The sequence below is a fragment of the Pseudophryne corroboree genome, chromosome 8 (assembly GCF_028390025.1).
Source record: "Pseudophryne corroboree isolate aPseCor3 chromosome 8, aPseCor3.hap2, whole genome shotgun sequence".
NCBI lineage: Eukaryota > Metazoa > Chordata > Amphibia > Anura > Myobatrachidae > Pseudophryne > Pseudophryne corroboree.
This window is the reverse complement of record NC_086451.1, coordinates 64283576-64306939: the sequence shown is the minus strand read 5'-3', so window position 1 is coordinate 64306939 and position 23364 is coordinate 64283576. Positions and strand designations below refer to the sequence as shown.

The 23364-nt window shown below is 47.4% G+C and overlaps 1 protein-coding gene across 2 annotated transcripts in view; it reads right to left on the bottom strand.

Annotated features, from left to right (window-relative positions):
• LOC134948508 (ceramide kinase-like) overlaps nucleotides 1–23364 on the bottom strand; it is a 225073-nt gene that overhangs the window by 15632 nt on the left and 186077 nt on the right. For both annotated transcript variants that reach the window (XM_063936522.1, XM_063936521.1), the window contains 6 exons: nucleotides 16783–16846; nucleotides 14192–14337; nucleotides 13501–13575; nucleotides 9217–9369; nucleotides 6960–7065; nucleotides 4244–4302 (listed from right to left, as the gene is read on the bottom strand). In XM_063936522.1, the coding sequence (XP_063792592.1) occupies nucleotides 4244–4302; nucleotides 6960–7065; nucleotides 9217–9369; nucleotides 13501–13575; nucleotides 14192–14337; nucleotides 16783–16846 (603 nt within the window). The remainder of the gene's footprint in view (nucleotides 1–4243; nucleotides 4303–6959; nucleotides 7066–9216; nucleotides 9370–13500; nucleotides 13576–14191; nucleotides 14338–16782; nucleotides 16847–23364) is intronic.

Below are 23364 nucleotides of genomic sequence, written 5' to 3'. Positions count from 1 at the left end.
CCGCCCTGAGCGATTCTATCTTGAACTTGAATTTTTTTATGTATGTGTTCAAGGATTTCAAATTTAAAATGGGTCTCACCGAACCGTCCGGTTTCGGTACCACAAACAGTGTGGAATAGTAACCCCGTCCTTGTTGAAGTAGGGGCACCTTGACTATCACCTGCTGGGAAAACAGCTTGTGAATTGCCTCTAGCACAGCCTCCCTGCCCGAGGGAGTTGTCGGCAAGGCAGATTTGAGGAAACAGTGGGGGGGAGACGCCTCGAATTCCAGCTTGTACCCCTGAGATACTACTTGAAGGATCCAGGGATCCACCTGTGAGCGAGCCCACTGATCGCTGAAATTTTTGAGGCGGCCCCCCACCGTACCTGGCTCCACCTGTGGAGCCCCACCGTCATGCGGCAGACTTGGAAGAAGCGGGGGAGGACTTTTGTTCCTGGGAACCTGCTGTTTGTTGCAGCTTTTTTCCCCTACCTCTGCCTCTAGACAGAAAGGACCCGCCTTTTCCCCGCCTGTTTTTCTGGGGTCGAAAGGACTGTACCTGATAATACGGCGCTTTCTTAGGCTGTGAGGGGACATGGGGCAAAAATGCTGACTTCCCAGCTGTTGCTGTGGAAACTAGGTCTGAGAGACCATCCCCGAATAGCTCCTCACCCTTATAAGGCAAAACTTCCATGTGCCTTTTCGAATCTGCATCCCCTGTCCACTGCCGAGTCCATAAGCCTCTCCTAGCAGAAATGGACAATGCACTTATTCTAGATGCCAGCCGGCAGATCTCCCTCTGTGCATCTCTCATGTATAAGACTGAGTCTTTTATATGCTCTACGGTTAGCAATATAGTGTCCCTGTCTAGGGTGTCAATATTTCCCGACAGGGAATCTGACCATGCAGCAGCAGCACTGCACATCCATGCTGAAGCAATAGCTGGTCTCAGTATAATGCCTGAGTGTGTATATACAGACTTCAGGATCGCCTCCTGCTTTCTATCAGCAAGCTCCTTTAGGGCGGCCGTATCCGGAGACGGTAGTGCCACCTTTTTTGACAAACGTGTGAGCGCTTTATCCACCCTAGGGGGTGTTTCCCAACGTGACCTATCCTCTGGCGAGAAAGGGAACGCCATTAGTAACTTTTTAGAAATTACCAATTTTTTATCGGGGAAAGCCCACGCTTCTTCACACACTTCATTTAATTCTTCAGATGGGGGAAAAACTATTGGTAGTTTTTTCTCCCCAAACAGAATACCCTTTTTTGAGGTACCTGGGTTTATTCAGAAATGTGTAATACCTCTTTCATTGCCTCAATCATGCAACGAATGGCCCTAGTGGACATTAAATTAGACTCTTCGTCGTCGACACTGGTATCAGTATCCGTGTCGACATCTGTGTCTGCCATCTGAGGTAGTGGGCGCTTTAGAGCCCCTGATGGCCTTTGAGTCGTCTGGGCAGGCACGAGCTGAGAAGCCGGCTGTCCCGCATTTGGCATGTCGTCAAATTTTTTATGTAAGGAGTCGACACTTGCACGTAATTCCTTCCATAAGTCCATCCACTCAGGTGTCTGCCCCGCAGGGGGTGACATCACATTTATAGGCATCTGCTCCGCCTCCACATAAGCCTCCTCATCAAACATGTCGACACAGTCGTACCGACACACCGCACACACACAGGGAATGCTCTTAACAGGAGACAGGACCCCACAAAAGCCCTTTGGGGAGACAGAGAGAGAGTATGCCAGCACACACCAGAGCGCTATATAATGCAGGGACTAACTGAATTATGTCCCCTTATAGCTGCTATAAGTTATACTGCGCCTAAATTTAGTCCCCCCCCTCTCTTTTTTACCCTTTCTGTAGTGCAGACTGCAGGGGAGAGCCAGGGAGCTTCCTTCCAGCGGAGCTGTGAGGGAGAAATGGCGCCAGTGTGCTGAGGGAGATAGCTCCGCCCCTTTTTCGGCGGACTTTTCTCCCGCTTTTTTATGGATTCTGGCAGGGGTAATTATCACATATATAGCCTCTGGGGCTATATATTGTGATTATTTTGCCAGCCAAGGTGTTTATATTGCTGCTCAGGGCGCCCCCCCCAGCGCCCTGCACCCATCAGTGACCGGAGTGTGAGGTGTACAGAGGAGCAATGGCGCACAGCTGCAGTGCTGTGTGCTACCTTGGTGAAGACTGAAGTCTTCTGCCGCCGATTTTCCGGACCATCTTCATGCTTCTGGCTCTGTAAGGGGGACGGCGGCGCGGCTCCGGGAACGAACACCAAGGACGGGTCCTGCGGTCGATCCCTCTGGAGCTAATGGTGTCCAGTAGCCTAAGAAGCCCAAGCTAGCTGCAAGCAGGTAGGTTCGCTTCTTCTCCCCTTAGTCCCTCGTTGCAGTGAGCCTGTTGCCAGCAGGTCTCACTGTAAAATAAAAAAACTAAAATATACTTTCTTTCTAGGAGCTCAGGAGAGCCCCTAGTGTGCATCCAGCTCAGCCGGGCACAAGATTCTAACTGAGGTCTGGAGGAGGGTCATAGAGGGAGGAGCCAGTGCACACCAGATAGTACCTAATCTTTCTTTTAGAGTGCCCAGTCTCCTGCGGAGCCCGTCTATTCCCCATGGTCCTTACAGAGTTCCCAGCATCCACTAGGACGTCAGAGAAACTACTAAGAGGCAGGGCTGATCTATATTAATAGTACAGATGGAGCCACGATTATCTTGACTTCTCTGCTGCACCATGGTACACCAAGGCTTATTAGCATAAGCCCTTCATCTATTGTTCTCAGCTGCAAACAATACAGAGAGAACAATACATCAGGGGATTAAGTCTGACTGCCCTGGCTCAGTTAATCCCATTAAAGGCCAAGATAAAGATGGCTACATCTGTATACTATAAATATAGATCACAGCAGGAATGCAAACTCCTCTGAATGACTGACAGACAGATGTGCTCGCAAAGAGGGGTTGGGGCAGATGGCGTTCGGGAAAATAGGGGCGTTTTTGTCAGTTTTCCGGGAGTGGCAAGGCCAAGAACTATGTCGCGAGACGCAGTTTCTTTGGCCTTGCAAGCCACCATTCTGAGAAAGGTTAGGCTCACTTAGCCTGCTGTCGCAGATGACCATCACAAACGATGGCATCGCAAATGCAGGGAGCAGGTGGTATGCAGGGAGGTATGAGGTGGTATGCACCTCCTCCTGCATTTGTATTGCTAAGGAGTGCAATTGCAAAGCTGCTGCAAACAGCTTTGCAACTGCAATCCTTAGTGAATGAGGCCCCAAGGCCGGGTACACACAAGACCTAATGTAGATGTGGTTAAAGATACGGTGCATGCGGTAAGCTGCCAATGTTCGGTACTTTGCACATGTGCACTACGGGTCTTCAAAGTTGGACGAAGATTGCCAGCAGACAGTCAGTGATTGACAGCCTGCTGCCATTTGGGGGACAGGGAGGGGGCTTTGTCTCAAAAACCCCCATGGGTCATCCTAGGACACAGCACTGATCATGAATGCAAGCAGGAGGTGTCAAACCCCCTGCTGCATTACCATATTAGTGCTATCACTGTAGCTGTGCTAGCAACTCCAACCACATCTGAATTGGGCCCCCATGCAATATGACATTCGTACAGCCCACGTATCTCTAAGTGCCTCTGTCAGTGTGAACTACGTCATTCACAGGCATATCAGGTCAGCCCAGATATATCGGTGCGTCTGCCTGTGTGTATGGGTGACCCGCCGACCGCGATAAGTCGCCCGCAGAATCCACTGAATATGACGTGAAAAATGAGCGGGCATATTCAAATGGGTCTGATAGCCAGACAGGTCAGGCGGGGGATTGGTAAATGCACATACACAACATCGTTTGTGCATAACCTTTACCTAATTATTTATCGTTAGATCGCCCGGTAGATTGGCTGGACGGCCGATCTGTACACAGCCTTAACCTCTAACCCCAACTTGGCTAAACGAACCTCCTTCCCCTCACCAGCTCCGTATCTTTGCTGTCTGTTTTACAGATGTGACTCTTCTTAACTGCCCGGACTACAGCGTCTGATACACAACACACTGCAAAGTACGTCCCAGACGAGACTGTGTTGTAGCAGGCATTCTATACCCATCACCTGCTTTCAGCCCCACACTTGGCTTTTTGAGTCCAGCCCATGAAGACGATGCTGTTTAGCGGCTCTCATCCTCTCACCTCACAGCCTATACATTGCGCACTCACCCTCAATGTATGGCACATTTAAAATGAAAAGCATAAAGTGAGGACTCACCCTGAGATTCCGCTGCCATCTCATTTAATCTTCCCGATGATTCGGAACAGACAAGACACCTGAAAGAACAATAGATACATTCAGAGATGTTCCGCTGACTGCAAGGAAAAAAAAGAAAGGGGTTATTCAGTTAAAAGAAGACACTGGCCGACATGTCATAGGCTCAGATTTCCTGGTGCCCACACAATTCAAAGATACGGATGCTAGATTTAAGGTGGCAATCAGTTTCAAGGCAAAACCAAGTAGATTTTTGCCTTGAAACAAATTGCCGTTTTAAATCTAGCGGCTGTATCACTGTGATGAAAACCTATCACACGTGGGAAATTGTCAGGAGAGGCTGCCAGCTGAGAATGAAGGGACTGACACATAGCTCGGAAAGGCCTCTACTTGCAGCTTCTGATCATCCACATATAATTTACTTATTCCAACCGTCAACACATTGGGCCTAATTCGGACATGTATGCAAAACCCGGTGGTTTACGTACATCTCCCATACAGCGAGATCTGCACATGGGCGGCTGCCACACTACCCAAGTGCTTGTATCGGCCGTTCTGCAATATCGCTCACAGTGCCCTGGCCGTCACAGCCTGTCAGTCACTACTAGTTGGCTGCTTGGAAAGATAATCTGACAATGGGGGTCATTCCGAGTTGATCGTAGCTGTGCTAAATTTAGCACAGCTACGATCATCTTCCCTGACATGAGGGAGGATGCCCAGCACAGGGCTAGTCCGCCCCGCATGTCAGTCCGGTACCCCCCCCCCCCCCCCACAAATACAAAAGCAGTAACTCCCGGCCAGCGCAGCTCCTGCGGCAGGCCAGGAGTTGTTCATCGCTGCCGCTGGCCGCAGCGGCTGCGTGAGACGTCACGCAGCCGCCGTGGCCCGCCCCCCCCCCCCCCAACGGTCCGGCCAAACCTGCGTTGGCCGGACCGCTCCCCCTAAACGGCGGCTTAACGCCACCGTCCAGCCCCCTCCCGCCCAGCGACCGCGACAAACTGCAGCGAGCGATCGGATTGGAATGACCCCCAGTGTGCGGGAGCAAATGGTAATCAGCTGTTTGCTCCCATACGCTGAATAAACATCAGGAAATAGATGTTCCAACCAGCTGGAAAAATTAAACGTTTGATTTTTCCCAACTATAGTTCTAGTGTAGGGGGACACCCCAACCAGGCTGCTCCTGTCAACAGCAGAAACGGAGGTCAGTGCTGGTTCAGCCCTGCTGCTGCACGAAAGTGTGTCTGCTTCACAAGTTGCACCCTCGAGATCACCTGCCACCCCTGCAATGAGCACCCCCTTTCCCGCAATCAGCACCCCCCCCCCCCCCCCCATATCTGCTGGGGCTCACCTAGTCAGCCCATGGTCCCTAGCAGCGGTGATGACAGCAGTGGGGGCCGGCGGAGCAGAGGTGAAGGATCAGATCTGGTGCTGCTGCCGAATGAGCAGCTGCAGCAGTGCATGGCCCCCCACCAGACGACAGAGTGGAAGGAGAAGAAGGAGATCAGTGCTGTTGCATTTTCCCTCTATTCCGGGTTCTGAAGAAAACCTGACCTCTGACCCCCACCAGGTTCCCCGGGCGCATTCCGCTCAATCCTCTGGACTCACACTGCTCCATCCTTTAAACTGATACCACTGCTTGCTTAAACTGTGCTCACAAGAAGTATATTATGTATAGCATGACATTGTGTATTCCAAGAAAAGGATTACAGGGTTTTTTCAAATAGCTAAAAAAAAAAAAAAAAAACCCAGAAAAAAAAGCAAAAGCAAAAAAATAAAATAGAAAATGAACATGACTAAACATGACTAATAGCCTAAAAGCCTGATATCATTAACCTCCATTACAGCCTGCAGGGTGCGCAGCCAGAATGTCCAAAGGACACTGCAGTAATGAAACTGGCCAGACAGATGCACGGCTGGCATTGCAGTAATGAAACTGGCCAGACAGATGCACGGCTGGCATTGCAGTAATGAAACTCGCCAGACAGATGCACGGCTGGCATTGCAGTAATGAAACTGGCCAGACAGATGCACAGGCAGCTCCGCCCTGTGTGCCGGCACCGCCCACCTTACAGCCCCAAGTGTTACTGTTAGCATGCTGCATGAGGACACTGAAGCAGGCATGTTCTGTTCTACGTCACCCAAGGGCACTCAGTATTTATCACAATCCACATTTTTAATGCCGATGCTGTCAATATTTTTCACATAAATTTGAATTGTGAAAATGTATATATTTAATGTACTATTCTGCTCTTGCCGGGTGACGCGTCCTGACAAACAGCTAAAAGCAGAGTGATAGCGTGAGTCCTGATTCGGCAAATGTGGGCTTACTGCGCATGTACTGTGCATGCTGCCTGTTTAGTCAAAGAACGCAGAAGTAGGAAGACTGTCCGCCTACTAATGTGACATCACATGTTGGAAAGAAGTTGGCTGGTATATTGGTCTGAGAAAAAAGTTGGTTAGGTGTGTGAGGCAGCATTTTAGTTGGACGGTTGGTAAGTTGGAGGAAAGTAGGTCTGATATATGGCCAGCTTTACCTTGATTTATGTTGCGCTATGTCTCTCATCACCCATTAGAATGTAAGCCCTCTAGGACAGAGAGTTAATGTTTTTCCTTTCTTTACACTTCATGGAACAAGATACACCACGTGGCACCATATGAATTACCCTATATACACATACATACAGTACAAAATGATAGAGATGAGGATAAGGACTGTTACCCCGTCCTGCAGCGAGTGTTGTCTCTTGGAGTAGAGTTCCGGTCAGCAGTCTCCAAGAATTCTACTGTGCCTCTATATGACCGATTGCCAAGCACAGTCTTGAAACCTAGGAGGGGAAAAGGTACAGTTTAGTATATATGGAGTACGGCTGAATGAATACACTATAGGGGAGATGTCTCAAGCCTTGGACAGAGTGGAGTAGTTGCCCAAAGTTTCCAATCAGATTCTGTCATTTCAAAGCTGATTTGTTGCATTGATCATTGGGGGTAATTCCAAGTTGATCGCAGCAGGATTTTTGATAGCAACTGGGCAATACCATGTGCACTGCAGGTGAGGCAGATATAACATGTGCAGAAAGAGTTAGATTTGGGTGGGTTATTTTATTTCTGTGCAGGGTAAATACTGGCTGCTTTATTTTTACACTGCAAATTAGATTGCAGATTGAACACACCACACCCAAATCTAACTCTCTCTGCACATGTTATATCTGCCTCCCCTGCAGTGCACATGGTTTTGCCCAGTTGCTATCAAAAATCCTGCTGCGATCAACTTGGAATTACCCCCAATGTCTTTTTCCAAGTCATGATACATCTCCCCCTAAGTATGCAGAAGTTCAGGAAACCACTACATGGGCATCATTAAAACTAACACATATTGTTCTGCATCCAATTAATTAGCTACAGTTATATAGTATCTGTGCTTTCTTTGATGAGTGTGATTGAACTGCTGCAATATGGGTAATAGCAAAAAAAAAAAACACAACAACTTTCCAATGCCCACAAAACAAATCAATTTGCGCTTAGGCGATTTTTTTGTTTAAAAGTAAATGAGAGGGGATCAGTATGATTTATCTACAATCAAAATCCTGACGGCCAAAATACTGACAACAATTGACCGATGGTGAAAATACCGACATAGTCAAAATGCCGACATTTAAAATGTATACACGGTCAAAATACAGACATTTAAGATGTAGACAAGCCAAAAAGTCGACACAGGCTTTTCAAAGCTTTGGGGTGTGTATGTTGACATAGGTCAACATAGACACCGTATATGTGTACTGCATCCCCTTGCTGCGCTCGGCACACTATTATATTCCCCCTCCATGTCCACTGGGATGGTAAAGTATGAACAAGTCGGTTTCAATAAAAAAAAATCATGAAAAACTCATGTCGATTTTTTTGTCCTGTCGACATGCTAAACGTCGATATTTTGACCGCACCAACATTTTTAATGTCAGTATTTATTTTGACCATGTCGTTATTTTGACCTTGTTGTATTTTGACCATTGTTGAATAGTTGTCTGTATTTTGATTGTAGGTAAATTGACTGCATCCCAATGAGATATGCCCATTGGTATTAGGACCTGGGTGCCATAGAGGGGGAGCTAGGTCCAACATTGAAAGCTCAGGAAAACCACGCCACATTTCTCCACAAGCCAGGAATGTAGGTCTTTGTGAAGTCGTGGAAAAAAGCTTCACTTGCGGTATTATATGAAAAGCAACTGCTCCCAAAGTGCAACAACTACTCCCAATGTGCTACAACTGCTCCCAATGTGCTACAACTGCTCCCAAGGTGTTACAACTACTCCCAATGTGCTACAACTGCTCCCAATGTGCTACAACTGCTCCCAATGTGCTACAACTGCTCCCAATGTGTTAAAGAAGCAAACGTCCACCTGCACTCTGACTGCAAATCCCTTATGGAGGTTCATGAAAATCATGGTTGTCATCAGGGTCATGAATAACTTGGTCCTATTTATATTCCAGCCATGTGAGTTCAAGAGAACGTCTGCCACTTTCAAGGGGACAGCTGAATTTACAACCTTAAAGTGTATAAGAAAATTACAAAACAAAATCTATTTAAGTAAGGGTGAAACACCATGTGTTCCACTCTGAGGCGATGCACTACAAAATCAACTGATTAGAAGCAGGCAGGGTTCTAGGAAGGAGGAGTTATCAATTATTGTTCCATTGTGCTGCCACCTAGAGGTAATACCAGCTTAATCTTCATCACTGGCAGAGAAAAAAGATTTAAAACCCACAATCTCAAAATCATCTTTGCTACACTTTGGTCAGTATTGTTGTAGTGACAGGTTGAGTTTAATTTTTACATACTAATATTGTTTTCTTACTAGTTGCACTTTCAGACCTTAAAGAATCCTTACTACCCATCAGCTTACAGAAAATGGGATAAAACATTGAAATGTGTCCCTGTGACATCTCTTTTATAATAGAGTCCAAGCCTTATGTCTCACCTGCTAAATCGTATCGTATAGGTCCCACCCAACGCATGTTTTCACTCTCCCTTAGAACATCCCCAAAGAAGCCGTAGCCAATCAGAGATACAGAATATTTCATGAGCTCTCCATTGTGGTACGAAGCACAAACATCCAGGGGTTGTGTGTCTCCTAGACAGAAAACACAAAGTTAGGTCAATCAGAATACAGCCACAAAATATGTTTTTATAAAACGAAGGAAGTTACTGAACTGTCCGCGTGGCACAAGCTATATTCTGGCATCGTCGAAGGGGCACACTCACATTTTAATGACGCATGCCATGAACCTTTACTTTGTAAAGCTTTAGTATGGCTTTCTGCTGAGCGGATCTTGTGAGAATTCACATTGTGCATTCTCCAGAACCAAGAATATACAAGCATGAGGGCAACGCACAATTTAACTGCATCTCCGGAGATGTCTTACGTAGGCAAACTTCAGTGAGAGCGCGTTGGTGGAGCTAAATGCTATACACACGGAGAGATTTTGGCTGAGCGTTTTCCCTTGAACTGGCAGTAGGAGATTGTGACTAACTTTACCAGTGATTTTGACTCAAGGGCCCTACAGATTCGGCGACCCGCCGCCGAGCTACCCGACCACCGATACGGCAGACGGGCGACCCGGCGGCTGGGAGGAGTGAAGTTTCTTCACTCCCCCCGTCACCCAGCTCCATAGCAATGCATGCTAATATGGACAATCTCGTCCATATTGGCCTGCATGCATAAGCGACGGGGCACCAATGATTAACGAGCGCGGGGCCGTGCATCGTTAATCGTTGGTGCCTACACTCTGCACGATATGAACGAGAACATTCATATCGTGTAGTGAGATCTTCCAGTGTATAGGGCCAGTGGCGGATCCAGGGGGGGGGGCACTCGGGCCCGTGCCCCCCCTGTCATTTGCGGCCTCCGTGTGTCCCATCCCCCCCCGCGCAGGGAGATGACGGGCGCCCGCTGAGATTGTGTTACCAGCGGGCGCCCGTCTCCCTGCACAGCGGCAGCCGGAGGCAGGAGCTCAGTACTGAGCTCCGGCTTCCGGCGCTGTCACTGTGCAGCGTGCGCTATGGGAGAGACGTCAGTCATGACGTCTCTCTCATAGTGCTTACTGAGGAGCGGACGCCCAGGGAGGAGGAGGACTGCAGCGGCGCGGGAACGGGGCTCGGTAAGTATGTTTTTTTTTCTTAATGCAGAGGGGGCATTACTACTGGGGGGGCATCAACAAGGGGCATTACTAATGGGGGGGCATTACTACTGGGGGCATTATATCTGGGGGCATCAGTACTGGGGGGGTCATCTATTGGGGGCAGCTACTGGGGGACATTTTCACTGGGGGCCATCTACTGGGGGCATTATTACTGGGAGGCACCTACTGGGGGCATTATTATTGGGGGCACCTAATGAGGGACATTTTTACTGGGGGCTATCTACTGTGGGCATTATTACTGGGGGCATCTACTGGGGGCATTACTACTGGGGGGTCATCTATTGGGGGCAGCTACTGGGGGACATTTTTACTGGGCGCAATCTACTGGGGGCATTATTACTGGGGGCATCATCTATTGGGGGCAGCTACTGGGGGCATTATTTTTGGGGGCAGCTACTGGGGGCATTATTACTGGGGGGCAGCTACTGGGGGCATTACTACTGGGGGGTCATCTATTGGGGCAAAGTCCTAGGGGGCATTACTACTGGAGGACATCATTACTGGGGGGCATCTACTGGGGGCAAACTACTGGGGGACATTATTACTGGGGGCCAACTACAAAGGTGCTAACTACTGGGGGCATACTACAGGAGGGCATTACTACTGGCGGCTTAACTACAGGGGCATTACTACTTGGGGGCTAAACTACAGGGGGGCCAAACTACTGGGGGCATAACTACAGGGGCCAAACTACTGGGGGATAACTACAGGGGCCAAACTACTGGGGGCATTACTACTGGAGGCTAAACTATAAGGGGGGCATAACTACAGGGGCTAAACTACAATGGGTAAAACTACAGGGGGGCATTACTACTGGTGGCTAAACTAGTGGGGGCATTACCACTGGGAGGCTAAACTAAAGGGGGGGTAAACTACTGGGGTCATAACTGCAGGGGCATTACCACTGGGGGCATAATGACTGGGGGCATTACTACAGGCAACATTACTACTGGGGGCAATACGGGCATTGCATAAGGAGCACCACTACTATGGGGTCTATATAAGGGGCACTACCAGTACTGTGGACATTGCATAATGAGCGCTACAACTGTGGGCATTGTATAAGAAGCGCCACCTCACATGCACCGAAGCCGCACGCAAATGTACTTGCCCCTTCCATCGTGCCCCCCCTATCATTTTCTTCTGGATCCGCCCCTGTATAGGGCCCTTAAGTGTGCAAGCAATTTTGGCTATGGCCAATTTTGGCTAACCCATATAAGCAAGGGGATGGGATGCCTTTTTCTTTTCCAGCGACCTAGCCAAAATTGACTTGCCTACACAGTCTATTTTTTAGCAGCGATAGCGACCTGGCGGGGAATTGCTGGCTGTGTACACACAGAGCGATATGCACTAACTTTCTGTGCGATTTTGACTATATAGTCAAAATCGCTCAGCTATATCGCTCCATGTGTGGAAGTTGAGACAGGAGCATAGATACACTTCCAGATGCATCATCTCCACAAAGTATAGATTCCCTGATGATGATGATGATGACGAGTGCCAGACTAAGCCTACATCAGTGGCATATCCATAACGTGTGCAGGGTGTGGGATCAGGGGGGGCACACTCCGCACACCCATGTTCTTTAGTTACTCTCCGTAGTCCTACAGCGGCAGCGTTGTACAAATCACAGGGAAAATAGTCCGACGGGCACAATCTCACCAGGAGAATGGCAGCCACTGACTTCCAGAGTCCACTGTTTGTGCCGCCTGCCAGAGAGAAGGGGGCATACGGCCCACTCATCACTTAATATGTCCATTGTACATATAGGGGGCGGGCACACCCCAAAGTGGGTAATCTGCGTATTGGTGAATATACACCTTTATTTATGTGCACCTAATGTGGGTGCAAACATGGCCGCTTTGCATTCAACACTGCATCAGTCCCTTAGTTCATTCACTTTCACAATAAGGGCCTGATTCAGTAAGGATTGCTTATGCGATCCTTACTGCATTTTCCAGATTGTCGGGAAACTGTGCGTGCGCAGGGCCCGTTTTGCGCATGTGCAGAACAGGTTCTGCGACCGCACCGCAGGGATGCAAATGGGAGGTGGTTGATAGATAGTCAAAAGGTCGACGGCTCAAGAGGTCGATAGTCAAAAGATCGACATATGGTCAACACGTTTTTTAGGGTTTTTCACGTTTTTAAACTTTTTGCTGCAGTTACTATTCATGTCACAAACTATTACCATTAGTAACCTTGTGGTGAGGGAAGCGGAGCGAGCCACCGTGCCCAAAGTGTGTCAAGCCTGCGAGGGGACGCATTTCAACAAATTTGGGTAAAAAAATATTTTAAAAAATTAATAATTTTGTGTTGACCTTTTGACCCTGTTTTAAAGTGTAATCCGGGAGGCACTCGATATCCCGGCTGTCGGTACCACAGCACTCTGCATACCGGCCCCAAGATACCGACAACTATTCCCCGTCTTGCGGTGTCCACGACACCCCTAGAGGGAGAATAAATAACGTGGCGTGCCACCGTGCCCACAAAGGGGCTCTTTTGTGCTTTCCACGCTGCCGGCATTCTGGCGGTCGGGATCCCGGCGCCAGTATGCTGGGCGCCAGGTTCCCGAGCACCGGTATATCGCAGTACACCCGTGTAAACCTAATGACTGTCTATATTTTTTATGTCTTCTGTATCATACCCATGCAAATGCCTCTGCCTGATCTGACAGGCAGAGGCGTCCGCGAGGAGGAACGTGGGTGGCTGAAAATGGGGGAAGGGGGGGGGGTGTCACCCCGTTTTCCCAGAGTGGCGAGACCAAGGACTGCAGCGAAAGACTCAGTTTCCTTGGCCTTGCAGCCATCCTGCATCAGCAAATCTGAATAAGCTCGGGCTTACTCAGCCTGCTGTTGCAGATGAACATCACGACCGATGGTTGCGATGTTCAACACAGATGTGATCGCATCACAAATGCAGGAAGGAGGTACTTATACCCTATACACCAGGAATGGCGATAAGCGCACTTTTCATTTCCAGAACTGTGAGCACGTGAGGGGAGCCCCCTACCCCAGACATCAAAATATCAGGTACAAAATGTGGCATGACCACTCCTTAATTACCTATAATAATATGAAGGGCTGATGTCACAGGGTCATTGATTCCCATTGTAGCGAAACACACACAATCCGTAGAGCCTGGAAACAGTGATAGGACAACAGAATGTTTACTATGTGGACACTACAGTTACTGATGGAAAGACAATCTCACAATCCCCCAATGGCAATATACATTACAAAGGCATCAGTGCACGGTATCTAAGTATTATAACAATTATGCAAATCCCTTGTGTGAGCTAAATAAAATCAGTGTTTTCTTTTTCGTCCACTAGGGGGCACTGGAGAATAAATCATAGTTATGCTTCAGATCATTACACAAAGTGTAAGCAAATGGTAGGTGGCTATTTCCATTATACAATAAATGCTAATATGCACTGGTTTCTTTATGTGTAATGAGCCAAATCTGTATGGGGAAGATATATCAATCTTTGGAGATAGACAGAGTAGAAAGAGATAACGTACCAACCAACCAAACAGCATCTGTCACTTTTCAAACGCAACCAGTAAAATGGCAGCTGATTGGTTGGTGCTTTATCTCTCTCCGAGGTTTGATACACCACCCCCTATATGAGGAACACAGAATGATAATATTCTGGAACAGTCAGACGGTTTTACATATTTCATAACCAAATTCATGTTCTGTTGTTGCAATGAGTTCCTGTGTGCATCTGCCCAATAACCGCGTGATACTTACCGGCAGGAATAATCCCTATGCGAAGGTTACACGGTGCGAGCTTGGCATCCTCCTTGTCCTCACACACCCCACTGTCACTCTGTGTGCGCTTCACCAGACCATGAAGTAATTCACTGAACATCCCGTCACCGCCAACACACACCACTCTGCAGGCAGAAAGAGAGCAGAGAATGATCAGGAGACTGCACACAGAGGCGGGAAGGGGTTGTACATCCCTATAGGCATTAGGGGGAGATGTATCAAGCCTTCTAACCAGGACAGGTGGAGAAGTTGCGCATGGCAACCAAGCAGCCTTTAGCTATCATTTATCTACATTCTATAAAGTAATGCCTTCAAGCTAGTTGGTTGCTATGGGCAACTACGCCACCTATTGTCTTTAGAAGGTTTGATACATCACCTCTATAGTCCATACATGTAAGCTGTAGACATTTGAGACATTTCTATTACAGATAATGCAAGAAGACATGTTTCCATCACAGTAATAAATAGGATCATTCTATGTGGCCTAATGTCACCAGTCTGTCTGCAGTCATGTAACAGGCAGTGATGGAGGAGACATATACATTAGACACATCGCTGTTGGGCACCACCAGGTGTAAAGACCCTGCCCACCATGTCCTGCATATGGGAGTGATTATAACGGTGTGGTTATACAGTTATAGGGGAGTAGTTATAGGGATGTGGTTACACAGTTATCATAGGGGAGTGGTTATAAAGGTGTGGTTACACAGAGTTATCACAGGGGTGTGGTTATGGGGGTGTAGTTACACTATTATCATAGAGGTGTGGTTACACAGAGTTATGATAGGGGAGTGGTTATAGGGGTGTGGTTACAGTTATCATAGGGGAGCAGTTATAAAGGTGTGGTTACAGAATTATCATAGGGGAGTGGTTATAGGGGTGTGGTTACACAGAGTTATTACAGGGGTGTGGTTATGGGGGTGTAGTTACACTATTATCATAGAGGTGTGGTTACACAGAGTTATGATAGGGGAGTGGTTATAGGGGTGTGGTTACAGTTATCATAGGGGAGCAGTTATAAAGGTGTGGTTACAGAGTTATCATAGGGGAGTGGTTATAAAGGTGTGGTTACACAGAGTTATCACAGGGGTGTGGTTATGGGGGTGTAGTTACACTATTATCATAGAGGTGTGGTTACACAGAGTTATGATAGGGGAGTGGTTATAGGGGTGTGGTTACAGTTATCATAGGGGAGCAGTTATAAAGGTGTGGTTACAGAGTTATCATAGGGGAGTGGTTATAGGGGTGTGGTTACACAGCTATCAGGCAGCGGTGCAAGTATGCGGGTACGGAGTACCCTTAAGAATTTGGCAGCGGGTAAGCAGTACCACCTGCCACACACTTTGCCATTACCACAATTCTAATGAACCACAAAGCAACAAGACCATGGTGCTTGGCAGCATGACGGCTCCTCTTTGTCAGGGTTACTGGGAGTGCGACAGTGGCTGTATTTTCCTGTTATAATGGAGGCATTAATATATATTATTAAATTGGGGGCATTACTATATATTTCTATTATACTGGAGGCATTACTATATATTTTTAGCCTTGCCTCCAGATAAAAAAAAAAAAAGGGGGCTGTGTCATGTAGCCACTCCCAGTAGCAGCATGTGGCCATGCCCCTCACAACACATGACCACGGCCATTTTCGGCATTCAGTACCACTAAGAAAATATTTCTACTTGCACCACTGATCATAGGGGAGCAGTTATAAAGGTGTGGTTACAGAGTTATCATAGGGAAGTGGTTATAGGGGTGTGGTTACACTATTATCATAGGGGAGTGGTTATGGGGGTGGTTACACTATTATCATAGGGGAGTGGTTATGGGTGTGTGGTTACACTATTATCATAGGGGTGTGGTTACACAAAATTGTTATAGGGGTGTGGTTACACTATTATCATAGGGGAGTGGTTATGGGGGTGGTTACACTATTATCATAGGGGAGTGGTTATGGGTGTGTGGTTACACTATTATCATAGGGGTGTGGTTACACAAAATTGTTATAGGGGTGTGGTTATATAGTTATCATAAGGGAGTGGTTATAGGGGTGTTGTTATACTATTATCATAGGGGAGTGGTTCTGGGTGCGTGGTTACACTATTATCATAGGGGAGTGGTTATATGGGTGTGGTTACATAGAGTTATCATAGGGAAGTGGTTATAGGGGTGTGGTTACACTATTATCATAGGGGAGTGGTTATGGGGGTGGTTACACTATTATCATAGGGGAGTGGTTATGGGTGTGTGGTTACACTATTATCATAGGGGTGTGGTTACACAAAATTGTTATAGGGGTGTGGTTACATAGTTATCATAAGGGAGTGGTTATAGGGGTGTTGTTATACTATTATCATAGGGGAGTGGTTCTGGGTGCGTGGTTACACTATTATCATAGGGGAGTGGTTATATGGGTGTGGTTACATAGAGTTATCATAGGGAAGTGGCTATAGGGGTGTGGTTACACAAAATTGTTATAGGGGTATTGTTATACAGGCAAGGTTTGACACTCCCCAGCCCGGCTATACAGAGATGCTCTACAGTGTCCATGAAACACTCAGACACTTTACCCGTCGTATTGCTGTAGATCTGCCTCTATTAGGTAGTCTCTGGCATGATTTGCTCGTGTCGTCTCTAAAAAAAAAAAAAAAAAACCACAACAAAAATTAGAAATGGCCAGAGACAGACGTATTACTATTATGGAACATTTAAGAGATTTTTGTATCTTGGCCAGATCACCCCTTTACTAAGAGACATATGGAATTACACAGGTACTGTGGCTGGCTGACTTCAAGTTCAGCGGCTGTGCCGAACGCGGACATTTTTTTAAAGGGGCAATCAGTTACAAGGCAAAACCATAAGTGATTGCCCTGTTAAAAAATCGAGTTCGGCCGGCATCCCACCGAACTCGTCATCATTACATCCGACTCCAAGTATCCATTTCACCTGGTTGTAATCAGCCACAGTACTTGTGTAATTCATAGGTCTCCCTTATTGAAGGGATGACTTGGCATCCCTATATATCGCCTCCCTGTGATGCCTGGAGCTGAGCCCTGGGGTTTAGTGGCACTGATGGCATGAGTTAGAAGTTAGAAACACACAAGACAGTAGTTTCTGATTTTAGTTTTGTATAGTGATGAGCGGGTTCGGATCCTCGGGATCCGACCCGCCCGAACTTCACCTTTTTTTTACATGGGTCCGAGCGACTCGGATCCTCTTGCCTTGCTCGGTTAACCCGAGCGCGCCCGAACGTCATCATCCCGCTGTCGGATTCTCGCGAGACTCGGATTCTATATAAGGAGCCGCGCGTCGCCGCCATTTTCACACGTGCATTGAGATTGATAGGGAGAGGACGTGGCTGGCGTCCTCTCCGTTATAGTAGAACACAGAGTGACTTAGTTAGTTATAATTGTGGGGAGGATTGGGGACGGGGAGCAGCTGTTAGGGAGTACAGTGCAGGGTTTTGATTATACCACCAGTGAGTTTAATCCTTTGTTTCTCTGCCTGAAAAAAACGCTCCGACCACCATATCTGTGCTCACTCAGTGTGCTGCACTGCTGCATGATATATCTGTGCTGAGTGCACTGCTCTGCTCACACTGCCTAATTGTGGGTCCTGGGGAGCAGTTATAGCAGGAGTACAGTGCACAGTTTTGCTGACAGTGACCACCAGTCCAGTATACGTTTGTCTGCCTGAAAAACACTCCTGTGTTTTTTTTTTTTCTTCATACTAGTTTAGCAGTCTGCTGACAGTGTCCACCAGGTCCGTTATACAGTATATTATATATATATAAGCAGCAGTACGGTAGGCCACGGCTGTACCTACCTCTGTGTCGTCAGTGCACTCGTCGTCCATAAGTAATATAATACTATACTATCCATCCATCTACATTGTATACCTGTGTTGTTTTTTTTCTTCTTCATACTAGTTTAGCAGTCTGCTGACAGTGTCCACCAGGTCCGTTATACAGTATATTATATATATAAGCAGCAGTACGGTAGGCCACGGCTGTACCTACCTCTGTGTCGTCAGTGCACTCGTCGTCCATAAGTAATATAATACTATACTATCCATCCATCTACATTGTATACCTGTGTTGTTGTTTTTTTCTTCATACTAGTTTAGCAGTCTGCTGACAGTGTCCACCAGGTCCGTTATACAGTATATTATATATATAAGCAGCAGTACGGTAGGCCACGGCTGTACCTACCTCTGTGTCGTCACTCGTCGTCCATAAGTAATATAATACTATACTATCCATCCATCTACATTGTATACCTGTGGTGTTTTTGTTTTCTTCATCCTAGTTTAGCAGTCTGCTGACAGTGTCCACCAGGTCCGTTATACAGTATATTATATATATAAGCAGCAGTACGGTAGGCCACGTCTGTACCTACCTCTGTGTCGTCACTCGTCGTCCATAAGTAATATAATACTATACTATCCATCCATCTACATTGTATACCTGTGGTGTGTTTTTTTTCTTCATACTAGTTTAGCAGTCTGCTGACAGTGTCCACCAGGTCCGTTATACAGTATATTATATATATAAGCAGCAGTACGGTAGGCCACGGCGGTACCTACCTCTGTGTCGTCACTCGTCGTCCATAAGTAATATAATACTATACTATCCATCCATCTACATTGTATACCTGTGGTGTTTTTTTTTTCTTCATCCTAGTTTAGCAGTCTGCTGACAGTGTCCACCAGGTCCGTTATACAGTATATTATATATATAAGCAGCAGTACGGTAGGCCACGGCTGTAACTACCTCTGTGTCGTCACTCGTCGTCCATAAGTAATATAATACTATACTATCCATCCATCTACTTTGTATACCTGTGGTGTTTTTTTTCTTCTTCATCCTAGTTTAGCAGTCTGCTGACAGTGTCCACCAGGTCCGTTATACAGTATATTATATATATAAGCAGCAGTACGGTAGGCCACGGCTGTACCTACCTCTGTGTCGTCACTCGTCGTCCATAAGTAATATAATACTATACTATCCATCCATCTACATTGTATACCTGTGGTGTTTTTTTTTTTCTTCATACTAGTTTAGCAGTCTGCTGACAGTGTCCACCAGGTCCGTTATACAGTATATTATATATATAAGCAGCAGTACGGTAGGCCACGGCTGTACCTACCTCTGTGTCGTCAGTGCACTCGTCGTCCATAAGTAATATAATACTATACTATCCATCCATCTACATTGTATACCTGTGTTGTTTTTTTTTCTCCTTCATACTAGTTTAGCAGTCTGCTGACAGTGTCCACCAGGTCCGTTATACAGTATATTATATATATAAGCAGCAGTACGGTAGGCCACGGCTGTACCTACCTCTGAGTCGTCACTCGTCGTCCATAAGTAATATAATACTATACTATCCACCCATCTACATTGTATACCTGTGGTGGCTTTTAGTTGTGCGCAAAATATGGAGAACAAAAATGTGGAGGTTAAAAAAATAGGGAAAGATCAAGATCCACTTCCACCTCGTGCTGAAGCTGCTGCCACTAGTCATGGCCGAGACGATGAAATGCCATCAACGTCGTCTGCCAAGGCCGATGCCCAATGTCATAGTACAGAGCATGTAAAATCCAAAACACAAAAGATCAGTAAAAAAATGACCCAAAAATCAAAATTAAAAGCGTCTGAGGAGAAGCGTAAACTTGCCAATATGCCATTTACGACACGGAGTGGCAAGGAACGGCTGAGGCCCTGGCCTATGTTCATGGCTAGTAGTTCAGCTTCACATGAGGATGAAAGCACTCATCCTCTCGCTAGAAAAAAGAAAAGACTTGCGGCAAAAGCACAGCAAAGAACTGTGCGTTCTTCGAAATCACAAATCCCAAAGGAGAGTCCAATTGTGTCGGTTGCGATGCCTGACCTTCCCAACACTGGACGGGAAGAGCTTGCGCCTCTTTTTTTCTTTGCGTCATGTGCTGTTTGGGGAGTATTTTTTGGAAGGGCCATCCTGCGTGAGATGGGCCAGGTGTTTGTGCCGGCCACTAGGGTCGCTTAGCTTACTCACACAGCTACCTCATTGCGCCTCTTTTTTTCTTTGCGTCATGTGCTGTTTGGGGAGTATTTTTTGGAAGGGCCATCCTGCGTGACACTGCAGTGACACTCCTAGATGGGCCAGGTGTTTGTGTCGGCCACTAGGGTCGCTTAGCTTACTCACACAGCTACCTCATTGCGCCTCTTTTTTTTTTTGCGTCATGTGCTGTTTGGGGAGTATTTTTTGGAAGGGCCATCCTGCCTGACACTGCAGTGCCTCTCCTAGATGGGCCAGGTGTTTGTGTCGGCCACTAGGGTCGCTTAGCTTACTCACACAGCTACCTCATTGCGCCTCTTTTTTTCTTTGCGTCATGTGCTGTTTGGGGAGTATTTTTTGGAAGGGCCATCCTGCGTGACACTGCAGTGCCACTCCTAGATGGGCCAGGTGTTTGTGTCGGCCACTAGGGTCGCTTAGCTTACTCACACAGCTACCTCATTGCGCCTCTTTTTTTCTTTGCGTCATGTGCTGTTTGGGGAGTATTTTTTGGAAGGGCCATCCTGCCTGACACTGCAGTGCCACTCCTAGATGGGCCAGGTGTTTGTGTCGGCCACTAGGGTCGCTTAGCTTACTCACACAGCTACCTCATTGCGCCTCTTTTTTTCTTTGCGTCATGTGCTGTTTGGGGAGTATTTTTTGGAAGGGCCATCCTGCCTGACACTGCAGTGCCACTCCTAGATGGGCCAGGTGTTTGTGTCGGCCACTTGTGTCGCTTAGCTTAGCCATCCAGCGACCTCGGTGCAAATTTTAGGACTAAAAATAATATTGTCAGGTGTGAGGTGTTCAGAATAGACTGGAAATGAGTGTAAATTATGGTTATTGAGGTTAATAATAAGAATTTACTTACCGATAATTCTATTTCTCGTAGTCCGTAGTGGATGCTGGGGACTCCGTCAGGACCATGGGGAATAGCGGCTCCGCAGGAGACAGGGCACAAAAGTAAAAGCTTTAGGATCAGGTGGTGTGCACTGGCTCCTCCCCCTATGACCCTCCTCCAAGCCTCAGTTAGGATACTGTGCCCGGACGAGCGTACACAATAAGGAAGGATCTTGAATCCCGGGTAAGACTCATACCAGCCACACCAATCACACTGTACAACCTGTGATCTGAACCCAGTTAACAGCATGATAACAGCGGAGCCTCTGAAAAGATGGCTCACAACAATAATAACCCGATTTTTGTAACAATAACTATGTACAAGTATTGCAGACAATCCGCACTTGGGATGGGCGCCCAGCATCCACTACGGACTACGAGAAATAGAATTATCGGTAAGTAAATTCTTATTTTCTCTGACGTCCTAAGTGGATGCTGGGGACTCCGTCAGGACCATGGGGATTATACCAAAGCTCCCAAACGGGCGGGAGAGTGCGGATGACTCTGCAGCACCGAGTGAGAGAACTCCAGGTCCTCCTCAGCCAGGGTGTGCCTCTGACCAAGTAGCAGCTCGGCAAAGTTGTAAAGCCGAGACCCCTCGGGCAGCCGCCCAAGATGAGCCCACCTTCCTTGTGGAATGGGCATTTACATATTTTGGCTGTGGCAGGCCTGCCACAGAATGTGCAAGCTGAATTGTACTACACATCCAACTAGCAATCGTCTGCTTAGAAGCAAGAGCACCCAGTTTGTTGGGTGCATACAGGATAACAGCAAGTCAGTTTTCCTGACTCCAGCCGTCCTGGAAACCTATATTTTCAGGGCCCTGACAACATCTAGCAACTTGGAGTCCTCCAAGTCCCTAGTAGCCGCAGGTACCACAATAAGCTGGTTCAGGTGAAACGCTGACACCACCTTAGGGAGAAACTGGGGACGAGTCCGCAGCTCTGCCCTGTCCGAATGGACAATCAGATATGGGCTTTTGTGAGACAAAGCCGCCAATTCTGACACTCGCCTGGCCGAGGCCAGGGCCAACATCATGGTCACTTTCCATGTGAGATATTTCAAATCCACAGATTTGAGCGGTGTAAACCAATGTGATTTGAGGAATCCCAGAACTACGTTGAGATCCCACAGTGCCACTGGAGGCACAAAAGGGGGTTGTATATGCAGTACTCCCTTGACAAACTTCTGGACTTCAGGAACTGAAGCCAATTCTTTCTGGAAGAAAATCGACAGGGCCGAAATTTGAACCTTAATGGACCCCAATTTGAGGCCCATAGACACTCCTGTTTGCAGGAAATGCAGGAATCGACCGAGTTGAAATTTCTTCGTGGGGCCTTCCTGGCCTCACACCACGCAACATATTTTCGCCACATGTGGTGATAATGTTGTGCGGTCACCTCCTTCCTGGCTTTGACCAGGGTAGGAATGACCTCTTCCGGAATGCCTTTTTCCCTTAGGATCCGGCGTTCAACCGCCATGCGTCAAACGCAGCCGCGGTAAGTCTTGGAACAGACATGGTACTTGCTGAAGCAAGTCCCTTCTTAGCGGCAGAGGCCATGAGTCCTCTGTGAGCATCTCTTGAAGTTCCGGGTACCAAGTCCTTCTTGGCCAATCCGGAGCCACGAGTATAGTTCTTACTCCTCTACGTCTTATAATTCTCAGTACGTTAGGTATGAGAAGCAGAGGAGGGAACACATACACCGACTGGTACACCCACGGTGTTACCAGAACGTCCACAGCTATTGCCTGAGGGTCTCTTGACCTGGCGCAATACCTGTCCAGTTTTTTGTTCAGGCGGGACGCCATCATGTCCACCTTTGGTCTTTCCCAACGGTTCACAATCATGTGGAAGACTTCCCGATGAAGTCCCCACTCTCCCGGGTGGAGGTCGTGCTGAGGAAGTCTGCTTCCCAGTTGTCCACTCCCGGAATGAACACTGCTGACAGTGCTATCACATGATTTTCCGCCCAGCGAAGAATCCTTGCAGTTTCTGCCATTGCCCTCCTGCTTCTTGTGCCGCCCTGTCTGTTTACGTGGGCGACTGCCGTGATGTTGTCCCACTGGATCAATACCGGCTGACCTTGAAGCAGAGGTCTTGCTAAGCTTAGAGTATTGTAAATTGCTCTTAGCTCCAGTATATTTATGTGGAGAGAAGTCTCCAGACTTGATCACACTCCCTGGAAATTTTTTCCTTGTGTGACTGCTCCCCAGCCT